The sequence below is a fragment of the Miniopterus schreibersii genome, assembly GCF_964146895.1.
Source record: "Miniopterus schreibersii genome assembly, chromosome: 17".
In the NCBI taxonomy this organism is placed as follows: Eukaryota; Metazoa; Chordata; class Mammalia; order Chiroptera; family Miniopteridae; genus Miniopterus; species Miniopterus schreibersii.
The window spans coordinates 26565074-26591705 of NC_138117.1; the positions used below are offsets into that span (position 1 = coordinate 26565074).

The following is a 26632-nucleotide window of genomic DNA, read 5'->3' on the forward strand; positions in this document are numbered from 1 at the left end:
GCGGGATCAGCCTCGGAGCTGGGGGCGGGGCCAGAGGCCACGTGACGCTGCTCGGGCTCGGAGAGCGGCGGCCGGAGCGAGTTCGCCGGCGCGAGGGTGGAGGCGGCGTGAGGCGAAGCGGCGCTGGGGAGCTGCCTCTGCTCGCAGAGCCGGGTGCCTTCACCGGAGTTGAGTTCGGGCAGGCGAGTTCATCCACGTGGCCGAGAGACTTTTTAACCTGGGAAGACTTGTGATGGAGCAAAGGGCAGCAGGCAGTGTAGGGGTAGTTACCGAGTTATCCATCCGGGAAGCAGCGCTCGTCAGGTTCGTGGTTGTGTGTGTGTGAGGAGTAACCTGTTTATCTTTCATAATAAACAGTTGTAAGTAGCGTGTACCAAGCGCTTTCCATCGGCTAGGTGCCCTTTAGAAACATCATCTCATTTAACCCTCACAGGGACGCTCCTCCCCGTGCTCCCAGCCGCCCGGAGTGCGGGGTCGGCCTGAGACTAGCGAGCTGGGCTTAGCAGACTAACCACCCGGTGTTAACTACCGCTCCCTATTTAAAAGACCCGAGTTACAATTTACCGAAAATTAAACGCACAGATCCTCTGATCAGTTTCATCGAGTTTGCCAATTGCACTTCACCTGCCCGCGGAGATTCAGCACACACCCGCTATCCCAGCCCACCCTTTCCCAAAACTGAGAAGTGGACAGTTAGATGCGAGCGGTTCCAAGATCTACCACCGCGTTTTAAACATTCTGGTTTTTTCAGGTATTTCTGAAGAAAAAGACTTTCCTATTAATTTATAAAATGTTTACTTTACAAATCAGCAGTTTAATATTCCAGAATTCTTGAAAGACACACCCGTAGTGTGTGTGACACATTTCTTTGCCTTGTGTCCCAAAGATGTCCGTTTAATGGGAAAGTGTTTCAGAAACATTCACTGAAATAATCATGTAAATTATCCCCTTTGCAAAGGGAAGGCAGGAAATATGCCTTTAAAAAAAATGCTTGGAATAACCATTAACATTCCCTATGTCAGGAATATCAACTTACCAATATTTATGTATTTGTGAGCATGAATTAATGGCTGTTCAGGCAGGAAGCTACACCAGTCTTCCCTCATCCTAAGAAGTCTCTGTGGGAAAGCCGGCAGAACCTTTGAGAGGAGGGCGGGACAGTACTTTCTGCACCACAGCCTCTCCCTGAGACCCATGGGCACCCCAGGCTCTTACCCCTTAGCTTTTTTTTTTTTTTTTAATTGGAATTTCCTTTGTGCCTATCGTCTTGATTTCATTTAATTCACTACCAGGCTCTTCATTTGGCAAATGAAGACATGGACCCAACAAATAATTTTTAAAAAAAATATGTTTTTATTGATTTCAGAGAGGAAGGGAGACAGAGAGAGAGATAGAAAGACCAATGATAAGAGTCATTGATTGGCTGCTCCCTGCGAACCCCCTACTGGGGATGGAGCTGGAAATGGGGCATGTGCCCTGACTGGGAATTAAACGGTGATCTGGTTCATGGGTTGAGACTCAACCACTGAGCCATGCCAGCTGAGCCCAACAAATAATTTAAAGGTTAAGTGCCCTGGCTGGGTGGCTCAGTTTGTTGGAACGTCGTTCCCTACACCAAAAGGTTGTGTGTTCAATTTCTGGTTAGGGCACATACCTAGGTTGTGGGTTCAATCCCCTGTTGGGCGTGTAGAGGTGGGAACCAATCAATGTTTCTCAGTCTCTCTTTCTCTAAACAATCAATGAAAATATATCCTCGGGTAGGGATTAAAAAAAGAAGAAGAGCAGGAACAGAGGGTAGATAGTGATCTTGGTTTAGATAAGTTGAAATTGAGGAGATTGGGGATATCTTTGTAATGATACCTGTAGATAGTTTGATATGTGAGTTCAGCTCAGAAGCGAGATCGACGCTACAGATACAAAACTGAGTCTTGTTGATATGTTTAGCAATGTGACTTGAAGGTTAACTTCCTCTCCAAGAAATAAGACCAAAGGTTTTAACATTCTGTCCAGTAACATTTGCAGTCATTTATCATCTGCCTATAACATGCAAAGTATTCTTGTAGACATATTGTGGGGGAGGGGGTGTTAAAAATGAAAGATAGTAGGCTCTTTCTAGATGCTCATAACCAGAAAGGAGATATACATGGTCTCATTTTAATGCATATTTGGGTAAATCCTAGAGGAGAAGCTAAAGTGATGGGATTGTAAGGAGGAAGGGGGGAATCAAATTGGGAAGATCTGGGAAAGCTTACAGGTTTCGAGCTGATTCTTTTTTTTTCTTTCTTAAATATGTCTTTATTGATTTCAGAGAGAGGAAAGGAGCGGGAGAGAGGGAGATAGAAACATCAATGATGAGTCATTGATCGGCTGCCTTCTGCACGGTCCCCACCGGGGATCAAGCCTGCAACCCGGGCATGTGCCCTGACTGGCAATCAAACCTCAATCTCCTGGATCATAGGTTGATGCTCAACTGCTGAGCCACGCTGGCCGGGCTGAGCTGATTCTTAAAGGATTGATAGAACTTCATCAGGTAGGTGGAGGTAGAAGGGCATTATAGACAGGGTTGGAAATAGAAGAAATTTAGTGGGTGTTTTTGGGAACAGAAACCAACAATCTTATGGTCTCTGAGCGTAGGGTCTGAGAAGGTATATAGTTTGAAAAAGTAGGTAGGGCTAAGTTAATGATACTTTGTAAATTCTTTATCAGAGTATTTCAAATCCAAGAATCTCTCTTTCTCTCTTTCAAACATGACTTGTTCACTTGGATATGCTGTGAGGCAAATAAATAAAAGCTTGTAACCTAGTCAACCTATAATAGGAGCCATTCCCCATTGTGATAGTTATAAAAGGTTGTACCATAGTCACAATGAATCACTTTGTCATCACTAGATTAGAAAATCCCACATATGACTAACAGGTGATTTCAGTTTCATTTTAGCCTTTGGTCTTAAAGGTTTACAAACCCTTTAATGATACTTGTTTTCAGTGAAGAAGAAATAAAAGAAATGAAGATTTTTCTGGAAGAGACTTTGACTTGAAGACTTTTTATATTTGACAAGTAAGTCTATATTTTATGTCTGGTAAATTTGGTCGACAAATGAAAGTTTGCTAGTTTTTACTCTTTAAATATCTCCTTTATTGGAAAGAGATCCTGTACAGTGGGCAAAGGTTATATATTTTGGCCAGCAGCCAGGAAGCCACACAGCTGGGTTGTAGGTGGCATTATTTCTCGTAAGGTGGTATTGGAATAGTGATAAACTGTAGGGATAGAGATGAACTGTCCTTCATACAAGTTATACAACTATGTGACTATATAAAAGAGCTGTGGTTCCTCTTTGTGAGAGCTGCTATATTTATTACTTTGCTGTGTAGGTTTCTTTCCAGTTGGCGTTATGTCCCTGCCTCATTAAATTCGGAATATATAAGTTTTCATACCAGATTAGTTTATTGAGTCTGATATTCTACCAATAATGCAGTTAATAAGTTTCTTAGAAATTATTTTTCCCATCTTATAAAACTTGACTTGAAATGGCTAGTGTTTTCCATACCCATGCCAGGTAAAGGAAGCTCTCTTTGTGGGGAGAGTGATTAAGAAATGTATGCATGGAGTGCTTAGGTATTATGGTCTGTAACTTTAAGGAAATAATCTACAATTAAAAAATGGTTTGCTCTTTAGAGATAACTCACCTAAACACCCAGTATCTCTAAATTCAGTTTTCTGATATGTAAAATGGGTCCAATAATATCCTTCTCATAAGGATTTGTAAGGATTAAATGAAATAATATACATAAAACACTTCACATGTAGTAAACACTCAGAAGTGGTAGCTACTATTATTACTATCTACTCTTCCACTATATGTGCAATATTTCTTTTCCCCTACATAGTAAAGCTTAAGAAATTGCATTTTTACAAATGATGTTAAGACAGGACTTATATACACATTAAACACAACCAATATAATCATGCTAAGGAATCTCTGCCAATATTTTGTGGAACTTTTGTTTTTGTAGGACATACTCAAAATGTAGCGCATTACACTTTTAAACTAGCTATTCCTTCCACCTGGAAAGCTTTTCCATATGATATCCACATGACAGATTTCATTGCTCAAATGTCACCTTCTCATTGAAGCCTGCCCTGACCATTCTAATTAAAATTGCAACCCATGACATGCCTGCCTCTACTCCAACTCCTGATCTCTCTTAAAATGCTCTATGTTTTTTTCCATAGCACTTATCACCTTTGAATATAATATTTACACATTAATTTATTTTATTGTTAATGGACTATCTTTCTCTGCTAAAGTGTAAGTTCTACAAAGGCAGGGATTTTCATTTCTTTTGTCCCTTGATATATCCCAAGAGCCTAAAACAGCACATTGTGGGTTCCAAGTAAATATTTAATTAATTCAGTTAAACAGAATTTTCTGATTAAATCTCATCCTACTAAAATTCATGCTTATTCTAGGCATGATATTTTTTATTTTAAGATAAGAAACCTACTGCAGGGAAATTCATGGCCTGCTAGATTGGAAAAACTTACATCTTGAAATTATTTTTTTCATCCTGTTGGCTACAACATTCTTGACAGGAAAAGAATTATGAACTTTTGTGTGTTTTTCTCACCTAAGAAGAGTGAAATACCTTTTAATATTATTCTGAAGACTTAACAAAATATCTATAAGTGGTAAAATGGCAAGAACACTAAGTATTAGATTGTAGATGTTTTTAATACCACTTTTCCCTCCTGGTTTTTAAAGTAATAAATATTCTTTATAGAACATATAGGGTGTTAGTCTACTTAGGCTGTCATAACAGAATACCACAGACTGGATGGCTTAAACAACAGAAATTTATTTTCTCACAGTTCTGGAGACTGGAAATCCAACATCAGGGTGCCAGTAGGATTGGTTTCTGGTGAGGCTGCTCTCCTTCCTTTCAGATAGCTGCTTTCTTGTGTCCTCACGTGCCTTTCCTCTGTGTTTGTGTTGGGGTGGGGAGGGAGGTAGATCTCTGGTGTCTCTCCCTCTTCTTATAAGGATACCAGTCTTATTGGCTTAAGGCCCCATCTTAATGACCTCTTTTAGCCTTAATTGCCTCCTTAAAGGCCTTTCTCTAAATGCAATCATATTGGGGATTCTAACATGATTTTTCAGAGAAACAATTCTGTCCATACATATAGAAAAGAATGAAGAAAAAAATATTAATTAATCTATAACACCATTAATTCCATAAATAAAACCATTGTTAACATTTAAAAAAATTTCTCTAGTAATATTTTCTTTGCGTTTTCAAAGCTTTAACATCATACCATAGTATTTTTTCATTTAACATTATTGAAGGTGAAGTCAAAGATTGCAAACTGAGATGCTTACAGGGATCAGGTGGGCAGGTAAAGTAGTGATGATAACTAACATTTATTGAGTACCCTGTGCCAAGTATTTTTCTAGAAGTTTATATATGTGATATGTATTACCCTTCTTAACTTTGAGGTATGAGGCATACACCATTATAATCTCTGTAGTTCAGATGAATAAAATAAGGCGTAAAGGATAAAAGAACATGTTTAACAACACATAGCTAGTAGGTAACTGCATTAGCATTAAGACCTAGCTGTTGAAATGACTGAAGTGGGGTAGCTGGCTACTGTGGTGAACTTGAGAGAGCATTCTCCATTTGGGGGGCACCCACTATAATGGAGGAATGGTAGTCTAGTGTAGGAGATTTTTATGCTGGGTTTTTTTTTTTTTGATAGCAGTAAAAAATCTGGATTTTAAAATATGTTTTTAATGATTTATTTATTCATTTAGAGAGACAGGAAGGGAGAGGAAGAGAGAGAGAAACATCCATGTGAGAAATACTGATTCGCTGCCTCCTGCATGCCTCCTATTGGGGACCAAGCCCTCAACTTGGGCATGTGTCCTGACAGGGAATTGAACCTGTGACCTTCTGGTGCATGGGATGACTTTCAACCAACTGAGCCACACTGGCCAAGGTGAAAAACCTGGATTTTTATATGAAATGTTGGCAATTAATCAGGGAAATTTAAAAAACACCGTTGAGTCAGACAGATTTCATCTGCAGATTGGATCCAGCCCACTTCATAAAATAGGAATCATAATAGTATCTACCTCCCAAGTTTGATGTAAGAATTAAATGGGGACAGTTTATATGTAACATTTAGTTCAATTCCTGGCACATTGTGCTAAGTAAATGTTATCTATCATTAGTAGCATAAACATTTTCTTCAGTCATTGAAATTCTTTATAAGTATCATTTACTATTGTTTTCATTTTAAGAAATTATATAATACATAAGTACAAATCTGTTGTAAAAAACTCAAACAATATAAAAGTATGTTTAATTGAAGTATTGAAGTTGCATTTGCGCATTTGCTTTCTACTCACAACCCTTTTCCCCTCTCCCTATATAATTAAAAACCATAAATGATATATTTATCCTTCTGGCACTTGTTTTTTTTTACTTCATATGTCTTGGAGATCTTTTGAAATCAGGTTATACAAAACTACTTCATTCTTATTAAACATTGCATGGTGTATTCTTTAGTGTGCAGGTACCATAAGTTGTAGAACTAAGCTTCTCAATTGTCATCTAGGTAGTTTTCAATTTTTTGCTGTTGTATAAGAAGTTCTGCAAAGAGCATATATATCTTTGTGCACATTTGTGAATATTTCTGTAGGCTTGATTTCTAGATGGAATTGCTGGATCAAAAGCATATTAAAAGTTTTCATAGCTATTGTACTTTTGTTAAATATATTTTTATAGCATTGTAATATTCCATTTTATGAATCTACCGTTATTGACTTTACCAATTCTTTATGCTGACACATTTAGATAGTTTCTAAATTTTTGCCAATATAAATGGTCCCATGATAAATATCTTTGTAAGTAGGTTAAGCTTTTATTTTATCTTTAAAATGTATATAAAAATCCTGTATTAAAATGTGTGGATTGATAGTAATTACATGTATATGTATACACATATATATACACACACATACATATGTACACACACATAGCTCATAATTTTTTACTAATAAGGATATATAATCAAAGGTGTTTGGCAACCACAGCTCTGTCTATTTCATTCCTTCAGGACCTTGATAGTTATCAATTTAAAAAATTTTAAGAATTATAAATGCTACTAATTTATGGCTATATGTGTGATTCATCTTAGAAGATATCTGTATTTTAAAGAGGAGAATGTTTAACCTGGAGGAATCCATCTCTAGTGGAGAGCTTCAGGCTTTCTGGTTGGCAGGCAGATGAGAGTTGGGATAGAGAAGCCTTTTCCAGGAGAAGCATATCTGAGAAGAAACAGGTTTGGAGGCAGGAAGTCCAAGATCAAGGTGTCAACTTCCAGTGTCTGGTAAGGGCCCACTTCCTGGTTTGCAGATGGTCATCTTCTTTTGAGAAGAACAGAGAGAACTAGGTTAAGCTTTTTAAAAGGTAAATTAGCTTGAGAGGAAGTTGTCATTTTGTTAGTATATTGCTGAGACTTTACTTTCCCAAAGCTATTATAAGAGCTATATTTAGTGGTAATGTATTATTATTATTATTATTATTATTATTATTATTTAAGTAGCGCTTTGATAAAGTCATGACCTAGAGTTTTTAATATTATACTCAAGAGTTTAAGAATCTTATATATATGTAAATATGTTTTATTTTAGGTATTGTCATCTGTAATGAAGATCATTGTGAAACAGAAGATTGAATAAAGCCTTGTAACATTGAACCTAGATTAGAGATTTAGAAAAGAAAGTTAAAATTATTCACTTTGATTTTAGTGTTCCAATTTCATAATATTTATGCTTCTAAATAGATATAGAGAGTAGAAAATAAAATTCAGTGCTATACTAAAGCTGTTTTTTTTTTCTTTTTTTGCATAAGAGAAGTAGACAACCAAGAGCTATAGTGATACATAATGAAATATACTAAGTCGAATTTTATGATGTCTGTTCTTGGCATTATAATCTATATAACTGATTTAATTGTGGACATATGGGTATCTGTTAGGTTTTTCCGTGAAGGACAATATGTTTTTGGTGTTTTAACAGTAAGCTTTATGCTCTTTGGAACACTTGTGGTCCAGTGCTTTAGTTATTCTTGGTTCAAGGCCGATTTAAAGAAAGCAGGCCAAGAAAGTCAGCATTGTTTTCTTCTACTTCACTGCTTGCAGGGAGGAATTTTTACAAGGTGAGCATACACTTTTGATCATTAACACTATTTTTCTTTTATTCAAACAGAAACCACTTTTCTGTATCTAGGTTGTCAAATGTACAAAGGTCCCCTATTTGCATGTAGCACAAAGGTTACTTGCTCCTTATTATTGGTGTTTGTATGAGTCATTGCTGTACTGTCAGAATTTTCCAGGTTTATTAATAGAATGTTTTAGCTTACCTAGTTAAGTTACTTTTTCTGTTATGTACTTCCTTTTTATGGAAGGAAAAAGACTCATTTCTATGTCTGTGATCTTCTGTTTTATACTCAAAGCCCAATAGTGCAAATATAGCCTATCACTTTCACCTCTGTTAGAGCAGTTAATTTTTAAGTTACTTGTACCACTGATTTAACTAAATGAAAAATTTACTGCAATAATGTATTAGCCATATGGTTAGCTTAAACAACCTTAAGAATCATGTTCAATACTTTATTTTATTAGTTAAAGAAACTAGTATATAAATAGGCCTCGAGAATTCCATGATTCTCTGTATATCTAATTTCATATAACCTTTTCATTATTACCTTAAGGGATTTAATTCTGTTAAAAGCAATATATATATCTTAATAGTAAAGAGAAAAGTTAAAAACATATTAAGAGTATAACATACTGTTTTGTTACAGTTAGTTTTGGAATTTGGACTATTTTAATAGCTTACATGAAGATTAACTTCTGATTCTGTCCTGTTTAAAAGCAACATGTTTATCGCAATTAGTTGAAAGTACTAAAAAATTTTCAGGCTTTTTATATGTTAATCAATGGCAATAATAAAGTGTCATTAAATTTGTGTGGAGATTTATATTTTTCAAAGTATTTTCATATTGTCTTTTTAAAGCTAGAGTTATTAAGGTTATAACATGTAAGAGAAACAAAATATGCAATGAGAAAAAATTACAGGTTTTAGGGAAACTGGAAATTACTTCAGGTGTTGACATTGGAAGTTAGTTTTGAAACTGTATGTTCTCAATAAGATGAAAATGTTTAAAGGGATGGAGTAAAAGCTAGTGCTGATAAGTATTTATGTGTAATAAATAAGATTTAATGGGTATTCTGCATGAGCAATATAGAGAATTATGTAGTTATGATATCTAGAGAAGGATGAAATTTACTTTTGCCGAGAGTTTAAAAATATGGTAAATTCTTTGTTATTTGCCATTCTATAAATGTAAAATTTTCCTATCTACAGAACTGTTTTCATTGGTGTTTCAAATAATGACTTGAAGGTACTGCAAGACATTGTGTTATAAGTTATAAATTGAATTATGAAAAAAAGCAAAATTACCTTGATTTTCATTTTCTTTTGACATACCTAGTAATTTTTTATTGAATGTTAGACATTATATATAAAAAATTATAGAGGCTCCAGATAAGACAATTTTCTTTTCTCCCCTGTGCATGTAGAGTAAGGGTCAGTTTACACTTGGTTTGCTCCTAGGGTGCAGCCTCCAGGGCACTGAGAGTCGGGTGTGGTCATGCTCCCTCCCACAGGTCCTGAATACTACTAGTCCGTATCTCCTTCGCACCACAAGACCGGCAGAAATCCTGCTTTGCTTTTTCAGGACGTGCTGCTTAGCTTTTATTATAGTTCCAGAATTTGGTAAACGTCCTGGGGGAAAACTCACTGTGCTTTTGAGGTCCCTGTCTTCTGTCCTGCAAGATCCTTGAAACCTCTGCTACTGTTTGTGTTTTCTAACAACAGCCCTCAGCCTGGGCAAAATCCAGATTTTCAACATCTTGTCCTGAGTAACAGAATCAGGAAGTACTTCCAGGCAACAAGTATGTGCAGAAACATCAGCTCAGTTTCCAGTTTCTTTAGTTGTTTTGGCAGGAGCATTGGTCTGCTCCAATATATTACATCCTACATAGAAATGTAGTCCATAAAGTGCAATCTTGAGTTATCCCATAATGTGCAGCCTTAAATTATCCCAAGTCTGAAGTTGAACAGAACCTTTATTGTTCTCATAAATAATACAAAGACCTCAAAACACTTGAATTCCATGTCCATATTCCCAACATATACATTAATGTTGCTGGCATTTTAATTCTTGTGTTTAATCTCACTAGGTCATATTATTGTTATTATTTCTGTCTTACATAGTTAGATTTTATTAAATTTTGTTTATATTATCTATATATTTACTATTCTATTTTTTTTTTTTTTTATTCCTTCTTAAATCTCAGAGTTTCTGCTCAGGATCACTTTTCTTCTGCCTCCCTGTGGTCCAGAATTGCATATATTGTGAATATGTTGGTGACACCATCTCAGTTTTTGGTTGTCTAGAAATGTCATTATTTCATTATCTTTCTTGAAAGATATTTCAGTGGCTATGGAATTAGAGATGATTAGTTATTTTCTCTCTTCATATTACATTTTCTTGTCTTTTGCTTTTCATTGTTTCTCTTGAAGTGTTAGGTGTCAGTATTTTTACCCACTGGTTGCTCTTAGGATTTTTCTCTTTATCTTTGGTTTTCTACAATTTAATTATGATATATTTAGGTGTAGATTTATTTCTCTTGATTGGAATTTACTAGTCCTCATGATTCTTTTAAACTTCCACCAGTTCTGCACAATTCTTAGTCATTACTTTCTAACATTTTCTTTACCATATTTCTCTCTTTGCCTTCTGGGACCGCAAGCAAATATAAGTTATATGTTCTCAATGTATCTAATAGACTCTTACATCTTAGTTATTTTAAATTTTAATTTTTTTCACTTTCTGTGGTACATTCTGTGTAATTTTTCATAACTTTTATTTTACTAGTACTTTCTTTTGCTATGGGCAAGATATTATATCTAACCACTGAGTTTAAAATTTTGATTATTACAATTTTTATATTTAGAAGCTTTATTTGGTTCTTTTCAAGTCTGTCACTTTTTGTAAGTTTCCTGTTCACTACAGATATTTCAGACTTGCCATTTATATCTTTAAACATAGTAAGCATATTTGTTTCATTTACATTTTCAACATCTGAAGCTTTTACAGATTTGTTACTACTCGCTCTGCTTCTATTATTGGGTACTCATATTGCCTTATTTTCCTGCATGCCTAGTATCAATAATTATGTTCTGTTCATTGCCTTTAAAAAATTAATTGTGAGGCCTTTACTAAGTCTTCCCTAGAGGCTTTGATTTTATTCTTAGGAGATGTCTAGGTTTCTGTAAGATGTAGTTTACACTTAAATTCATGTCTTGAGGTGCTTCCTCATTCAGTCTTGAAAGGTTCTATCTTTTTAGAAATTTATGCCTTTCTTCTAGGTTGTTCAGTTTGTTGGCATATAATTGTAGTATTCTTTAATGATCCTTTATATTTTTATGTTGTTGGTTGTAACTTTTATTTTATTTTATTTGGACCCTCTTTTTTTCTTGGTGAGATCTTTATTTCCTTCTTTCTACCTATTTTGGGTTTTGTTTGTTCTTCTTTTTATAGTTCTTATAAATGTAAAGATATGTTGTTTTATTTGGGATTTTTCCTGTTTCTTAAGGTAGGCATGCATAGCCATGAACTTCCCTCCTAGAACTGCTTTTGCTGCATCCCATAGGCTTTGGAAAGCTGTGTTTTAATTTTCATTTATCTCCAGGTATTTTTTGATTTCCTGTTTGATCCATTGGTTGTTTAGTAGCATATTATTTGTCTCCACGTGTTTCTGTTTTTTTCCAGCTTTCTTCTTGTAGTTGACTTCTAGTTTCATAATGTTGTAGTTGGAAAAAATGCTTGATATGATTTCAGTCTTCTTGAATTTATTGAGATTTGTTTTGTGGCCTAATATGTGATCAGTCTTAGAGAATGTTCTATGTGCAGTTGAAAAGAATGTGTATTCTACAGTTTTTGGGTGAAATATCCTATAAATATCAGTTTGGTCTAATGTGACATTTAAGGCCTTTGTTTCCTTATTGATTGTTTGTTTTGTTTTGATAGTATATCCATTGATGTAAGTTGGGTATTAAAGTCCCCAACTATTATTGTAACATTGTCAATTTCTCCCTTTATGCCTGTTAATTTTTGCTTTATATGTTTAGGTGCTCCTATGTTGGGTATGGGATGGCCCAGTGTGCACATGTATGTGACAGCTCCCTGTTAATTTGGTTGTCTGAGGCTGGAGCAGGGTGTGGGTTGGGCAGCCTGGTGCACATATGTTGTGCTGCTCTCTTGGTTTCGTTAGAATGAGTTCAGGAGAGGGTGGCTGGGAATGTGTTGTGTCTGTCTTGCACATTGGACAGAGCACCTGGATAGAGTTCGTGCACACATTATCTAGGTGTAGGGAGAATGTAAACAATGGCTTTCATTGGTTCCTTGGATCCCAGAGGGTTTTCTCAGATCCTGGAGAGCTCTCACAGTTCCCCAACACTCTCTATGTGGGGTCTCTCTCTCATTTGTTATGCAGACGTGGTCTATTGGCCCTCAGTTATCTTTTGGAAGAAATTGGTCTAAGTGTGTGTGTCTATTCCATATGTTCCTGGGAGGGGCTGAGTCCTCCTGCAGTGCCCATTTCCCTGTGGTGGTTTATTCATTATTTTTGTTGGTTGGGGGGAGACATGCATTGGAACTTTCTATTCCACCATCTTGCTGATGACCTTCTCCTTTGATTTTGAAGCATAATTTTGTAGGATGTAGAATTCTATATTTCTTTCAGTACTTTAAGTAGTTCACTCCACTTTCTTCTTCCTTGCATGGTTTCAGAGAAGTTGGATGTGATTCTTACCTTTTCTTCTCTATAGGTAAGATCTTTTCCCCCCTCTGGCTTTTTTTCAAGATTTTTTATCCAGCTTTGATTTTCTTCAGTTTGAATATGATTTGCCTAAGTAAAGTCATTTGCTTGTTTTTTTGCATTTAATTTTTGGCATTCTGTGAGCTTCCTGGATATCTGGTTTGGTGTCTGACATTAATTTAGGGAAATTCTCAGTTGTTATCATTTCAAATATGTCTTCTGTTGCTTTCTCTTTTTCTTTCCCTTCTGGTATTCTTTCCCATTACATATATGTTACACTTTTTGTAGTTGTCACACAGTCCTTGGGTAGTCTGTTATGTTCTTTTTATTTTTTTGGTCTTTGTTCTCTTTACTTTTCAGTTATGAAGATTTCTGTTGATATATCTTGTAGCTCAGAGATTCTTTCCTCAACTGTGTCCAGTCTAATAAGTCCATCAGTGATGTTCTTCATCTGTTAGAGTGTTTTTGATTCCTGGCATTTCTTTTTGATTCTTTCTTAGAATTTTCATCTCTCTGCTTACATGAACCATTTGTTTCTGCATGTTGTCTATTTTCCCCACTCTCATCCTTAGCATATTTATCATAGTTCTTTTTTTTTTTTTTAAATATATCTTTATTGATTCCAGAGAGAGGAAGGGAGAGAGATAGAAACATCAATGATGAGAGAGTCATTGATCTGCTGCCTCTTGCACCCCCCTCCACTGGGGATTGAGCCTGCAACCTGGGCATGTGCCCCAAGAGGGAACTGAACCATGATCTCCTGGATCCTAGGTCGATGCTCAACTGCTAAGCCACGCCGAGCCGGGCTCTCACAGTTCTTTTAAATTCATGGTCTGCTATCTCCAACATCCTTGCCATATCTGAGTCTGGTTGTGATGACTGCTCTGTTTTGAAGTATGCCTGGTAATTTTTTGTTAAAAATAAGGCATGATGTATAGCAGGTCCTTGAATAATGTCATTATGTTTCATATCATTTTGTTATAATGTTGATGAGATACCATAGGAACTAACAACTCTAGTTTATATCAATTAGCTTATGGTAAAATTGGTTTTGATATATGTTATTTCACTGCAGGTTCTAAGAACCTATTAATGAAAGTGAGGACTTACTGTACTGGGTGAAAGCAACTATGGTAAATAGGCCTTTAGTAATATGATAGTGAAGTGTGGGAGGAATACTACAGTATTTTATCAAATATTATTTCTGCACTTATTGAGATGATCATATGGTTTTTCATTCATTCAGTCTTTCATTGATTGACTTAATGTTGTTAAATCAACTGCATTCCTGGGGTAGAACTTAATTGATTATTATTTTACTGCTGAACTCCATTTTAAAATATTTCTTTAAGCATTTTTGTGTTCATACTTATGAGGGATGTTGTTTTATAATTTTCTTTTTTAAATATCTTTTGCAGGTTTTAGATTAGTTTTATGCTAGCCTGATAACAGAAGTTGGAAAGTATGCCTTCTTTATTTTCTGAAGGTGTTTGTACAAGATTGGTGTTTTTTCTTCCTTAAATGTTTGATAAAATGCCTGGCCGGGCGTGGCTCAGCGGTTGAGCATTGACCTGGGATTCAGGCGATCAGGGTTCGATTCCCAGTCAGGGCACATGCCCGGGTTGCGGGCTCGATCAATGACTCTCTCATCATTGGCATTTCTCTCTCTCTCTCTCCGTCTCCTTTCCTCTCTCTGAGATCAATAAAGATATATTTAAAAAAATAAATAAAATAAATAAATAAATAAATAAATAAATAAATAAATAAATAAATAAATAAATGTTTGATAAAATGTATTGGATAGTTAATGTTATGTGTAGATTTTTTAAACAAATTAGATTTTTTTGAAAGATAGAGATTTATTCAAATTTTTCTAATGATCTTGTGTCAGTATTAGTAAGTTGTGTTTTTCAGGGATTTTGTCCATTTCATCAAAGTTCTATTTATTAGTATGAAGTTGTTCCTAATATTCCATTATTATAGTTTTGATCTTTAGTGATGTCACCTTTTCCATTCCTGATATTGTCATTTTTTTGTTCTCTCCCTCTCCTCACTTTTCAGCATCTTGTTGGAGGTTTATCTGTTTCTTTATATCTTTTCAAAGAACCAATTTTGGCTTTTTAATTTCTATTGCTTGTCTCTTTCTTATTGCATTGATTTATGCTTTTATCTATATTATTTCCTTCCTTCTATGTAACTAGGCCTTACTTTGCTTCTCTTTTTCTAGGTCATTTTTGTTGTTGTTGTTAATCCTCACCTGAGGACATTTTTTCCATTGATTTTCAGAGAGAGTGGAAGGGAGGGAGGAAGGCCGGGGAGGGAGAGAGGAACATCAATGTGAGAGACACATCGATTGGCTGTCTCCCGCATGGGCCCTGACCAGGGCCAGGGATTAAACCTGCAAAAGGTACATGCCCTTGATTGGGAATAAAATCCGAGATCCTTCTGGGTGTGGGCCAACACTCTAACCACTGAGCAAAACCAGCCAGGGCTCTACGTTATTTCTATAGAATTTGTATAATTACTATTAACTCTTTTCTTTTCTAATGAAAGTATTTAAACTATAAATTTTCCCCAAAACCTGTTCATTAACTGTATCCCCCAAAATTTGATATGTTGTGTTTTTATTATTCATTAGTTAAAAATATATTTTTAGCTTTCCTTGTAATTTCTCTTTTACCCAAATGTTAGGCTGTTTTTATTTTTTTTTCAGGTATTTTGGTCTTTGGTAGATATTTTAATATTGAATTTTAATTAATCCCATTGTAGTCAGATAACATGCTCTTAAGATTTTAATTTTGACATTTATTTAGTCTTGTTTTATTGCCTAAGATATGGTCCACCGTTATGATTTCATGTATACTTGAAACATATGTGTTCTGTTACAGTTGTTGGTTGGTTGTAGTATTTTAGAAGTGATATTTAGTAAGTGTAGTTGATAGTGTTGTACAGATGCCACATTTTTATTGATGCTTTACTTAATAGTTAGGTGTGTGGGGACAACTGGGTAGCCATTTGAAAAAAAATTATGTAAATTATAATTGAACCTTCACAGGAAGGTCACGCTTAGCCCATACCCTAGTACATAATCTTGAAAGGAGTTTAGCCTGTTCTGTGATGAAGGTGAAATTTTCAGAAGTATATTGATAGAAACATAGAGGTGTGTACTGAGAGAATTTTAAAATGTAGTCTAAGTTTTCATTCTCCCAGTCTTTGATCTGATAAAATATGGGATCTAATTCCTTTTAGCCAGAAAAAAATCTGAAAGGATAAACTGGAAGGGTTTTGTTTCCAGAGTCGTACTCTCCCCCCAGTCCAAACCACAAGGACAGGAAAAGAGAATTTTTTCTGTATGCTATACAAACAGGCAGACCACACAGAGATTGTAGAAACTGACAAGAATGGAAGTAAGAGGAAGCAAGAGCCAGTATATGAAGCATAAGAACAGTAAAGATTAAAAAAAACCATAGTGAAGGTTTCTTTAGAGTTGAGATAATTTAAGATTGCATGTTATGGACTATAATTTCAGGTAGGATATTAGACAACAGATACATTGCAAACAAATCAAGTAGAATTGGAAAAGCCTTTGTAACCATAAATCAGATTTCATAAACTATAAAAATTATAGATTTGACTATTAAAAATGCATGTCAATAAACAAAAACAAAAAATCCCCAACAAATAAACAAAAACAAAAGCCAAGCTAAAAGAAAAACAACATTAACAGGGAAAAACATCTGCAACTTATAATGGGCTAGTCTTCTCGTATTTAAAGAGCTTCTTTAGTCAAAAAAGGTTATGCATCCAGTAGAAAAGTGGGAAAAGAATAGGGGTAGTTTATAGACATGAATATATGAATGGCTCTTAAGTTCTCTGAAGGATGCTAAACTTCATAATTTAAAAAAATGCCAATTGAAACTTCATTGAGATATTATTATTCACCTACCAGATTGGCAAAAAGCCAGGTGATAATACACTCTTGGTAAGGCCTGCGAAAACAGGTACTGTCATACTTAGCTGATGGGAGTGTGGATTGGTACAATCCCTGTGGAGGGCAGTTAGACCATATTTCAGAATCATATACCTTTAGGCCAGAGGTTCTCTTCTGGGAATCTGTCATACTTGTATACATATAAAATGACATATGCACACAAATTTTCAATTGTAGCATTGCTTGTAATAGCAAAATATTGGAAACAATTTAAATGTCTGTTGATAGAGTTCATGATATGTCTATGCAGTGGCAATACTACATAGCTATTACAAAGAATGGTAAAGTACTTTATGCACTGAAAAGGAAAGAGCTCCAAAATGTATTCTTAAGTGAAAAGACAAGGTGTAGACAGCAGGTATAATATGCTACAGTCTGTGTGAAAAAAAGAGATGGTGAAAAGGCATATATATTTATGTTTGTTGCATATGCATAAAAAAACTCCAGAAGGTTACACATGAAATTAGCAATGGTGAATTCTTGTGGTCACGGGGGAGGGTGAAAATTGGGTATGTGGGTTATAGAAGTGGGATTAGTTTTTTCACTGAATAACTTTGTATTTTTTGATTTTTAAGTTATGTGAATTTTTTGTCTATTTAAACAAAAAAAGAAAAGGAAAAATTGAATTAGGTTGGCTATTAGCAAAAATGTCAGGTAGATAAACAAAGATGCTTTCCTTTTTTTGTCTTTTTCTGTGTATTTTTTTAGTGCAGGAAGTGGCATAATACTGAGACAAATAGAAGTAAGCAAAATTAAAATAGTTCATAAAAATGGGCTAAATTGTCCATGGGTTTGTCCAGGCTAAGTGTGGAAAACTTTGAGATTTTTTGAATTATGGATTCATTTCCCTAGAAAATAGATAAATTGAGTTTGTGTTGGTAGATGGAAGACAAAGAATATCAACATGAATTATTTATCAAGTATAAGTGCCTGTTGCTATTAAGTATGCTGTTATTGCTCAGGGGTCTGTGGAATAGAATGTTTCATTTTCCAGAATATAAGTTAGATGACACTTTTGCATTTCCATTTTATATATGATTTCTGATAAAACCTCTCTCTTTGCCCAAGGAGATTCTCCTTTGATCAATGTGTGATAGGCATTTGAATTACATCTTTAAAATATGGAAGTTATTTTTTCCTCTTTTAAATACATGGTAAAAAAAAGTACAATGGGAAATTAGTCTCCTTTCTCCCATAGATTCCTAGGCCCTTCTTTATAGTTTCTTAAATGGGAATTAAATAGTTGAACCTCTTTCCTACCTATTTTTTAATTTAAAACTCCTTAGAGAGAGGTCATCTAGTAATGTTAAAATTTCCTAGGGCGCAATATTTATGAAACTCCAGGATTTGGGCCCTTTTCCTCAATCTCTAAATATTTGGAGTTTTTCCTGGATATCTTGTTGTTGATTTCTTATTTAATTTTGTTTTAGAGAACACTTCATATGATTAATCTTAAATTCAAGACTTGTTTTATGGCCAGTATATATATAGTCTAACTTGGGGAATGTTCCATGTGTATTTGAAAATAATTTGTAATCTTCCCTTGGTGAGTATACTGTTCTACAAATGTAAATTAGGGCAATTTGGCTGGTAGTAGTATTAAAATCTTGTATATTCTTACTGACTTTTGAGGGGAGAGGGGCCTACTTTTTCTTTCAATTACTTAGAGATGAGTGTTAAAATCTTCAACTAAGATTTTGGATTTATCTTCTCTCCCATCACTTTTTGACAAGTTTTGCTTCATGTATCTTAAAGCACCATTATGCAACAAAATATTGGGTTGAGAGGGAGAAGCAGCAAAGACAAAAGCCTTTATGTTGGGAAAAACAGCAAGAAGGGTACCCTGGAAATGTGGGAGAAATTAGATGGGAAAGTAGTGGTAATAGTGTGTGTAGGAGGAAGATCATGGAAGGCCTTATAAGATATGGTAAGGACTTTGGATTTATTCTAAGTGACGGAAATCAGTGGAACATTTTTAGCAGAGGAGTGACATCTGAGTTATATTTAACAGATTCAGTCTAGATGCTGTGTAGAGAGAAGAATGTATAGGAATCAAGAGTAGAATCAGAGAGACCAATTTTGAGGCTATTGAAGTAATCCAGGCCAGAGATATTGGCTGCCGAAACTAGCTTGATAGCAGTGGAGATCAGTGTTTAGATTTGGGTATATTTGAAGTTAGAACTAAGAGAACCTGCTGAAAATTTTTTACAGGTTATGAGAAAAAGAAGGAAGTTGGAAATTATTCCCACGTTTTGGGTCTGTGCAACATGGTTTTGCTTCAGTAAATGTTAGTACCATTTACTGAAATGGGAAACACTGACAGAGGAGCAGATTGAAACAGGATATGGTATATCTACTGCTCTTATTTTATATATGAGGAAACTGAGGTGTAGATAAAGAGTTTTGATAAACTTTGGACTAGAATCCTGGCTACTTTATTGCTAGACTCAGATTTCTTCTAAGTAAGTGTTTCAATTTTTTAAAATTAATTTTACTTGAATGATAACTTATGTTCACTTTAAAATTCTTTGAAGAGCCCCAGCAAGGATTTTTTTTGTTTTTGGTTTGTTTTTTAGAATTGAAGAAATCTTTTTTTTAAAAAATACTTTTATTGATTTCAGAGAGAGGGAGCGAGAGGGAGAGAGGGAGGTAGAAACATGGATGGTGAGAAAGTTGTCATTGATCGGCTGCCTCCTGCACGCCCCCACTGGGGATCGAGCCCGCAGCCCGGGCTTGTGCCCTGACCAGGAATCAAACCATGATCGCTTGGATCCTAGGTTGATGCTCAATCTCTGAGTCATGCCTGGCCGGGCAGCAAGGATGTTTTGAGTCTGAGATTTTCTCTATTTTCTAGGATGATAATGGTCAAAGAGACTAGCACCATGCCGATATTGAGTAATTATTTGCTAGATTAACTTGAAAGAAGATCCAATCTCATCTTCAACCTTGACTTAATCATAAGGACATATTTGCATCTTGTATTTAAGATAAATTGCCTGGCTCTGGCCAGTGTGGCTCAATTGGTTGAAGCATTGTCCCATAAACCAAAAGGTGGCAGGTTATATTCCTGGTCAGGGCACACACCCAGGTTGTGGGTTCAGTCCCTGGTCGGAGTGTGTGCGGAGGCAACCAATCGTTGTTTCTCACATCAATGTCTCTCTCTGTCTCTCTCCCCCTCTCTCCCTCCCTCCCGCCCTGACTCTCTATCTCTCTCCCTCTCTCTCTCAAATCAAGTTTTAAAAAAAGATAAATTGCATGAATTGAAAATTGCAGTTTGTCTTTCAGAAAGTAGTGGTTAAGACTAGGAATCATAAGATCAGTTTGGACTCTAGGTATGCCCCTTACTCTCTGTGTAACTGTCAGTGAATCACCTTACTGTTCTCAGCCTTAGTTTCCCCATCTGTAAAATGGGAATAAGACTTACTTATCTCACCTAATTATTGTGAGGATAAAATAAGATCATGTATGTTTAACAGTGCTAGCACAAAATGGCACATCAAACATGAAATAAAAAGTTATGGACTCTGAATCTCAATAAAGCCACAAGAAGAAATTTGTAGTAGAGAAAGTTTGTGGGAAAAATATGTACTTAAATATGCTGCTTTTTTCAAATTTATTGTGTATATTAGCATATATATTATAAAATATACATTACACAAGATAAGTATTCATGTTTATTTTACAGGTATTGGTTTGCCTTGAAAAAGGGTTATCATGTGGCTTTCAAATATAGCAGGAAAACTGATAACTTCATAGAAGAACAAAGTGATCCACGTAAAGAAGTTATAGATAGAGTGACTGATCTGAGCATGCTCAGGCTGTTTGAGACCTACCTGGAAGGCTGCCCACAACTTGTTCTTCAGCTCTATCTCTGTCTGGAACAGGGTCAAGCAAATATCAGTCAGTGTAAGTCTTTTGGGCAGGTTTTAGAATATTTTAAATTGTTTTTCTTTATAGAATTGTTAACTTTAAAAAAAGAAGTAGATGGTTTAAATATTTAAAAGTATATAAAAATGTATTGTCTCCCTCTCCCTTCTTCCCATTCCACTTGTCTGCCCAGAAAGGAAACTATTGCTGGTTTCTCAATGATTCTTTCAGAAAAGTTTTTAAAAAGCCTATATTAATTCTTTCTTTGTGTGTTTCTCTGTCTCTCCTTCTCTCCCTCTCTCTTCTTCACCCCCTCTTTTATAGAAATAGTAACATAAAATAAAAACTGTCTTTGTATTTAACAGTATGTCTTGGAGATCTATTCATATCAGTACAGAAAGAGCTCCCTCATTCATTTTTATTTTTTGTACAGTATTACAAATTATGGATGTACCATAATTTATTTAACAAGTCCATTTATGTTAAGTTAGGTTGTTTCTAATATTTTACTGTTGCAAAAAAAATGCTGCTATGAATAATCTTACGCATGTGTGAAGTATATCCATAAGGTAAATTTCCAGAATTGGAATCATTAGATGAAAGTGCAAATGCTTCAGAACTCATGAAAGTTGGCCAATATGTTGCTCTAGTATAGCATATTTCCTTGTTAGGGCAAAATATTCAATTTTAAAGGACAGTTTCATATTTCCATAAAAAAACTTTTAATAGGTGTTTAATTTGAGATGTTAAAAAAAACTAATGACTAAGGTTGCATGCAGACTTGGATTCATCTCAGAGACCAGATTGTCATCTTTCCTGGGGTTGCCTCTATGCTAGACTCACCTGTGAGATCAGTTCATTCCCCTAAATAGTCTTTCTGTTCCCAGTTTCTCATAAACCTCAAGATTGTAGCCCCCTTCTAATACTATTATTTTTACCTTGGTTGTTAGTAAGACACTGAAATGAACCTACTGTGTACGAGATCTCTTTTTCCTTGTGATGCAAATAATTTGTGGGTTGGGACTTAGATGTTCTGTGTCAAATAGTTATTGAAACTAGCAGTTCACCATTTAGAGTTTATAGCCTATCACATGGTAGATCTGCTGATGATTCCAAGTAGTACATGGCATCCGAATCTGCAATGGGACACAGTGGCCGTTATCTTCATATTATGGCTCTATCCTCATTCTTTAGTTTCTCCTTGAAGTAAGAAGTTGAGGTATTAGCTAAAAATAGCAAAAAATAAATAAATAAATAAATAAATAAATAAAAATCAGAATCTGATTGTCTAACAATAGAAGAATTGGTAAATAAATTATTGTACACTGTTACTATAAAAAATTATGTAGCCACTGGAAATAGTGATAACTTTTAATGACACAGGAAAGTAATTCTAAAATAAAATTTAGAGAAAAAGCAGTTTATAAAATTTTCTATCAGCATACTTTTAAGGATGCAAAGAAATTATTATATAGGATAACATCGGAAGAAAATATGAAAAATGTTAACTATGGCTGCTTATGGGTAGTGGGATTATGAATTTATTTAATCTTCTTTATACTTTTCTGAATTTCCAACTCTTCTACAGTAACCATGTGTGGTTTTGACAATTAAGAAGAATAACTCAAAGAATATTAAAAAAAAATCAGATTGCTTGTAGAAGTACTACAGAAGACTGAGCATATTCTTTTATCTTTGCTCCTTCCTGAAATCACACTAATAAGGATAGTAAAGGAGTAAAAATAATATAAACCCACAAGGACAAAGAATGCAGAGTAGAATAGCAGATTAGAAATATCAACAAGTGTTTAGACAGTGGAAAGCAGATAAAAACAGGTTATTTAAATCAGCTCTACAACTAAAGACTAAATTATTTGGATCTACTCTCTCTCTGAAAATACCTAAAACTATTGGATATTTTCAAAATCCTGCATAACACAATCTGATACAACAGTCCAAAATATTCATGAAAGTAGGAACCCAGCAGGGTTAAGTAGGACTCTGAAGGCATTTATACTCTGAGGGTTTTTACTGAACCTTATAAATAGCAGATTCAGCTGAGGTTTTTTGTTTGTTTGTTTAAATTCTCACCCAAGGACATGCTTAAAGAGAGGAAGGGAGAGAGAAAAAGAGAAACATCAATCGGTGGCCTTCTGGGGATCAAACTCACAACCCAGCTATGTTCCTTAACCAGGAATCAAATTGGCAACCTTTAGGTACAGAAGACATCGCTCAGCCAACTGAGCCACTCCAGTTGGGCAGCAGATTCAGTTTTCATGGCTTCCCAGGGTGTGGAGGACTGAAAACAAAACTCAGGGTCTTCACCAGGGAAGGATGTCTGGTAGAACATTCTAATCCATAAAGCTGGATTAATTACCTCCTAATGGCCCCTATCTCAAGGTACAGTCACATTGGTAAATGTGAGTGTAGTCTAGATATAGTTTCATGAAAGTCCCAGTTTTAGCAGTGGGGCTAATGACATGCCTTTCTAAAGTAGTAATGAAGTTACTCTTCTGTTATTTGTTGGGGGGAAAATAGGGTAAAGATGTCAAATCTATAGAAATTTGTAAGTTTTTTAGAACATATTAATTTAATCCATCTTAAAGATATGGGATATTGAGCTTGTTGATACTCAACTCATAGGTATGTTACATTTTCCTTCCTTCCTCCCCTCCCCTCCCCTCCCTTCCCCCTCTCCCCCCCCCTTCCCTCTCATGATGCTGTCTTTCAGTGAGTTAGATACATGCCTAGGGTCAAAGCTAAAGACTGGAATAGATAGGATTATAACTGTAGTGTTTTAGAGAATTTTCAGAGTACAGTATATAGTTTTCACTATACCAGTTGCTCAATAAAATGTGTCCAAAATTTGTACAATTTATTCAAAAATTTGTAAAGCAGTCTAATGCAGTGGTTAATACACCAAGCAGTCTAGTACACCAACTTTGGAATGAGGCAGCTTTAGATTCAAATCTCAACTGTCTGCAACTTTGCTAGCTGTATGACTTGGGTCAAGTAATATATATTCTTCAATCATTAGTTTTTCATATGTAATATGGGAATATTAATATTTATCTCAAAGAATTAGATGAGTATATACAGTGACTGATGTGCTTGTGTGTGTGTGTAAATACAGATAAAGCATGTATGGCTTATGGTAATTTAATATTGCTATTATTATTCCTATAACAATATACCTTTTAAAATTTTTTTGTTTTGTAGATGCAGCCCTCATTGTCTCTTGCTGTGCTATTTCTTGGTCGACTGTTGATTATCAAGTAGCTTTAAGAAAATCCTTGCCTGATAAAAATGTCCTTAATGGGCCCTGTCCCAAACTCACATATCTCTTTTACAAGTTTTTTACATTATTATCTTGGATGCTGAGTGTTGTACTTCTTTTATTCATAAATGTTAATATTGCTTTATATCTGTTGTTATTTCTTTGGTTTTTAGGTATATTGTGGGCATTTAAAAACCAAACTCAGTTTTGTGCTTCCATAAGTATGGAGATCTTATACAGGATTGTTGTTGGATTCATTCTTATTTTTACATTTTTTAATATTAAGGGACAGAATACCAAATGTCCAATGTCTTGTTATTATATTGTAAGGGTACTGGCCACATTGGGGATATTGATTGTGTTGTGGGTTTGCCCACTTTCTATTTTTAATTCAGACTATTTTATACCTATCAGTATTATTATAGCTCTTGCTCTTCTCTTTGGAATTATTTTTCTTATTGTTTATTATGGAACTTTGCACCCAAACAAAAGTGAAGAAACACAACCTGATGAAGTTGATGGAAAACCAGTACAAACAGAATGTAGAATGAAGTATTTCCTAATGGAATAAACTATTTATTTATGAGATGTATTCTGCTGTTTTTTGTTTCATTGGTTAGTAAAGAAAATGTTGTGTGTCTATGTGTGTGTTATTTCTTAGTTTTGCTTTCTTTAATTTGAGATCAGTTTTGGTACATTACTTATGAATGTGAGAGTGAGTATATTAATATTTTTATTGTTTAAATTAGTTTCTCATTTGATTTTGAAGAAATTTAGAACTTAGATATATTTGCCTGTTGTCTGGCAAAGTAGCCATTTGGAGCCTGAATTAGAAGTAATGGTCTGGTTCTCATAATATTATAGGAATTGACTCAGGTGGTTATGGAGGCTGAGAAGTTCCACAATCTTCTGTCTGCAAGCTGGAGAACCATGAAAACCCATAGTGTAATTCAGTCCAAGTCTGAAGGCCTGGGAACCATGGGGCTAATAGTGTATGTCCTGATCTGAGTCTGAAAACCTGGAGCACCCATGTCTGATGGCAGGGAAAGATGGATGTCTTAGCTCAGGCAGGCAGAGCAATTTTGTTCTTGTGCTTTTTTTGTTCTACGTAGGCCCTCAACAGATTGGATAATACACCCACACTGGGGAGGGCATTAGCTTTACTCAGTTCACCAATTCAAATGCTAATCTGTTTGAGGAAAAAACCCCTTCATAGACACACCCAGAAATAATGTTTTACCAGCTCTCTGGGCATCCCTAGTCAGGTTAGCACATAAAATGAACACTCACATATACCCATATACTTTCATACCTACTTGAAATATGAATAGAAGGCTTTCCTTATACTAGTGGTTCTCAAACATTAGTGTGCAATAGATCATCTAGATCTATTAGATTACCATCTATAGTTTCTTTTCAGTAGATCTTAGGTGGGGCCTGAAATTTGTATGTCTAAGAAGTTCCTGGATGTTGTCGATGCCTCTGGTCTGCCCACCCTGCTTTGAGAACCACTGCTGACTTTTGAAGGTTAATACTACTTTTAACAATTAGTTTCAAAATAGCCACTAGAGGGCAATGGAACCACAGACAAATTGTATGTGCTACTTAATAGGTTCCCTGGTTTATGCTAATCAACTACAATATTGCTTCAAGTCACTAGAACACCAAAGCCAAATGTCAATTTCCTGTACAATATCTTCAGTCTCATTCTCAATTGTAATGTAAATCAAAGCTTGTCCTTATGATTGTGGGGGCTAGAGATTTATAATGAACTCTAACTCCGGCTAATGCCCATTTTGTGATCACAATAAATTAAAAGTTTGATTTTTCTAAGTGGGAAGAGACTACATTTTGATAGTAGGTTCAGTTTGTTATAGAGAAAATTTTATATTTAAGTTGTATTTATTGTTTTAAGACATGCACCTCTTATTTTGTGAAAGTAACACCTAACTACTTTAAAAAAATATTAAACTTACTATGTATTAAACCTCAGTCCACAGAACATAAAGATCCATGGAGTGCAGGGAATTTGTAATTCCTTTCTCCTAGATATATTGCTTTGATGGTAGGACTAGAGAAAAATCAAAATATATAGTTTTCAGGGATGTTGTTATATTTTCTTTTTGCCTAACCTGGTACTGAATTTGAAAGGTACCTTTACTGCTGCAGTTACTGCTCTTTAAAAATTTCCTTTTGATACCTAGTATATAGACATAAGCACCTTTGTGAGTAGTACTAGTTCTTAGCTGGAACAAGCAATTTCTTTTCACCATATTGTAGAAAATGTTTTTTCTTTTCCTATTATTTTATTTTATTATTTTTCATCACCATTTAATCCCCCCGATACCCTCTTCCACCTCCATCAGCCCCTTGACCCCTGCAATCACCACACTGTTGTCCGTGTCCATGAGCTCTTTCTCTTTTCTTCTTTTTTGCTCAATCCCTCCACCTCCCAAAACATCCCTGCCCCAGAGCTGTCTGCCTGCTATCTATGCGTCTGTCTCTATTTTATCAGTCCAGCTTGTTCATTAAATTCCACATAT

At 35.2% G+C, this 26632-nt stretch overlaps 1 protein-coding gene across 6 annotated transcripts; it reads left to right on the forward strand.

The window, feature by feature from the left end:
• Window positions 1-2: 2 nt before the first annotated feature.
• On the forward strand, window positions 3-24680 carry XKR9 (XK related 9). Of its 6 annotated transcripts, none has more exons than XM_081116750.1 (6): window positions 3-303; window positions 2309-2530; window positions 2986-3057; window positions 7697-8222; window positions 20631-20851; window positions 24032-24680. In XM_081116750.1, exons 4-6 carry the CDS (start codon window positions 7951-7953, stop codon window positions 24658-24660), a joined length of 1122 nt encoding a protein of 373 aa, XP_080972876.1. In that variant the 5' UTR covers window positions 3-303; window positions 2309-2530; window positions 2986-3057; window positions 7697-7950; the 3' UTR covers window positions 24661-24680. The 6 variants fall into 6 exon arrangements, with proteins under 6 accessions (XP_080972876.1, XP_080972877.1, XP_080972873.1 ...); XM_081116751.1 differs by having other exon boundaries at window positions 34-182; XM_081116748.1 differs by having other exon boundaries at window positions 284-303; window positions 2459-2530; window positions 24032-24679.
• Window positions 24681-26632: the final 1952 nt, after the last annotated feature.

Coding starts and splice junctions, on each gene's coding strand:
- XKR9 (XM_081116750.1), top strand. CDS start 7,951: ATGAAATATACTAAGTCGAATTTTATGATGTCTGTTCTTGGCATTATA. Junction 8,223..20,630: donor CAGGGAGGAATTTTTACAAG/GTGAGCATACAC, acceptor TTTATTTTACAG/GTATTGGTTTGCCTTGAAAA. Junction 20,852..24,031: donor TCAAGCAAATATCAGTCAGT/GTAAGTCTTTTG, acceptor TTTGTTTTGTAG/ATGCAGCCCTCATTGTCTCT.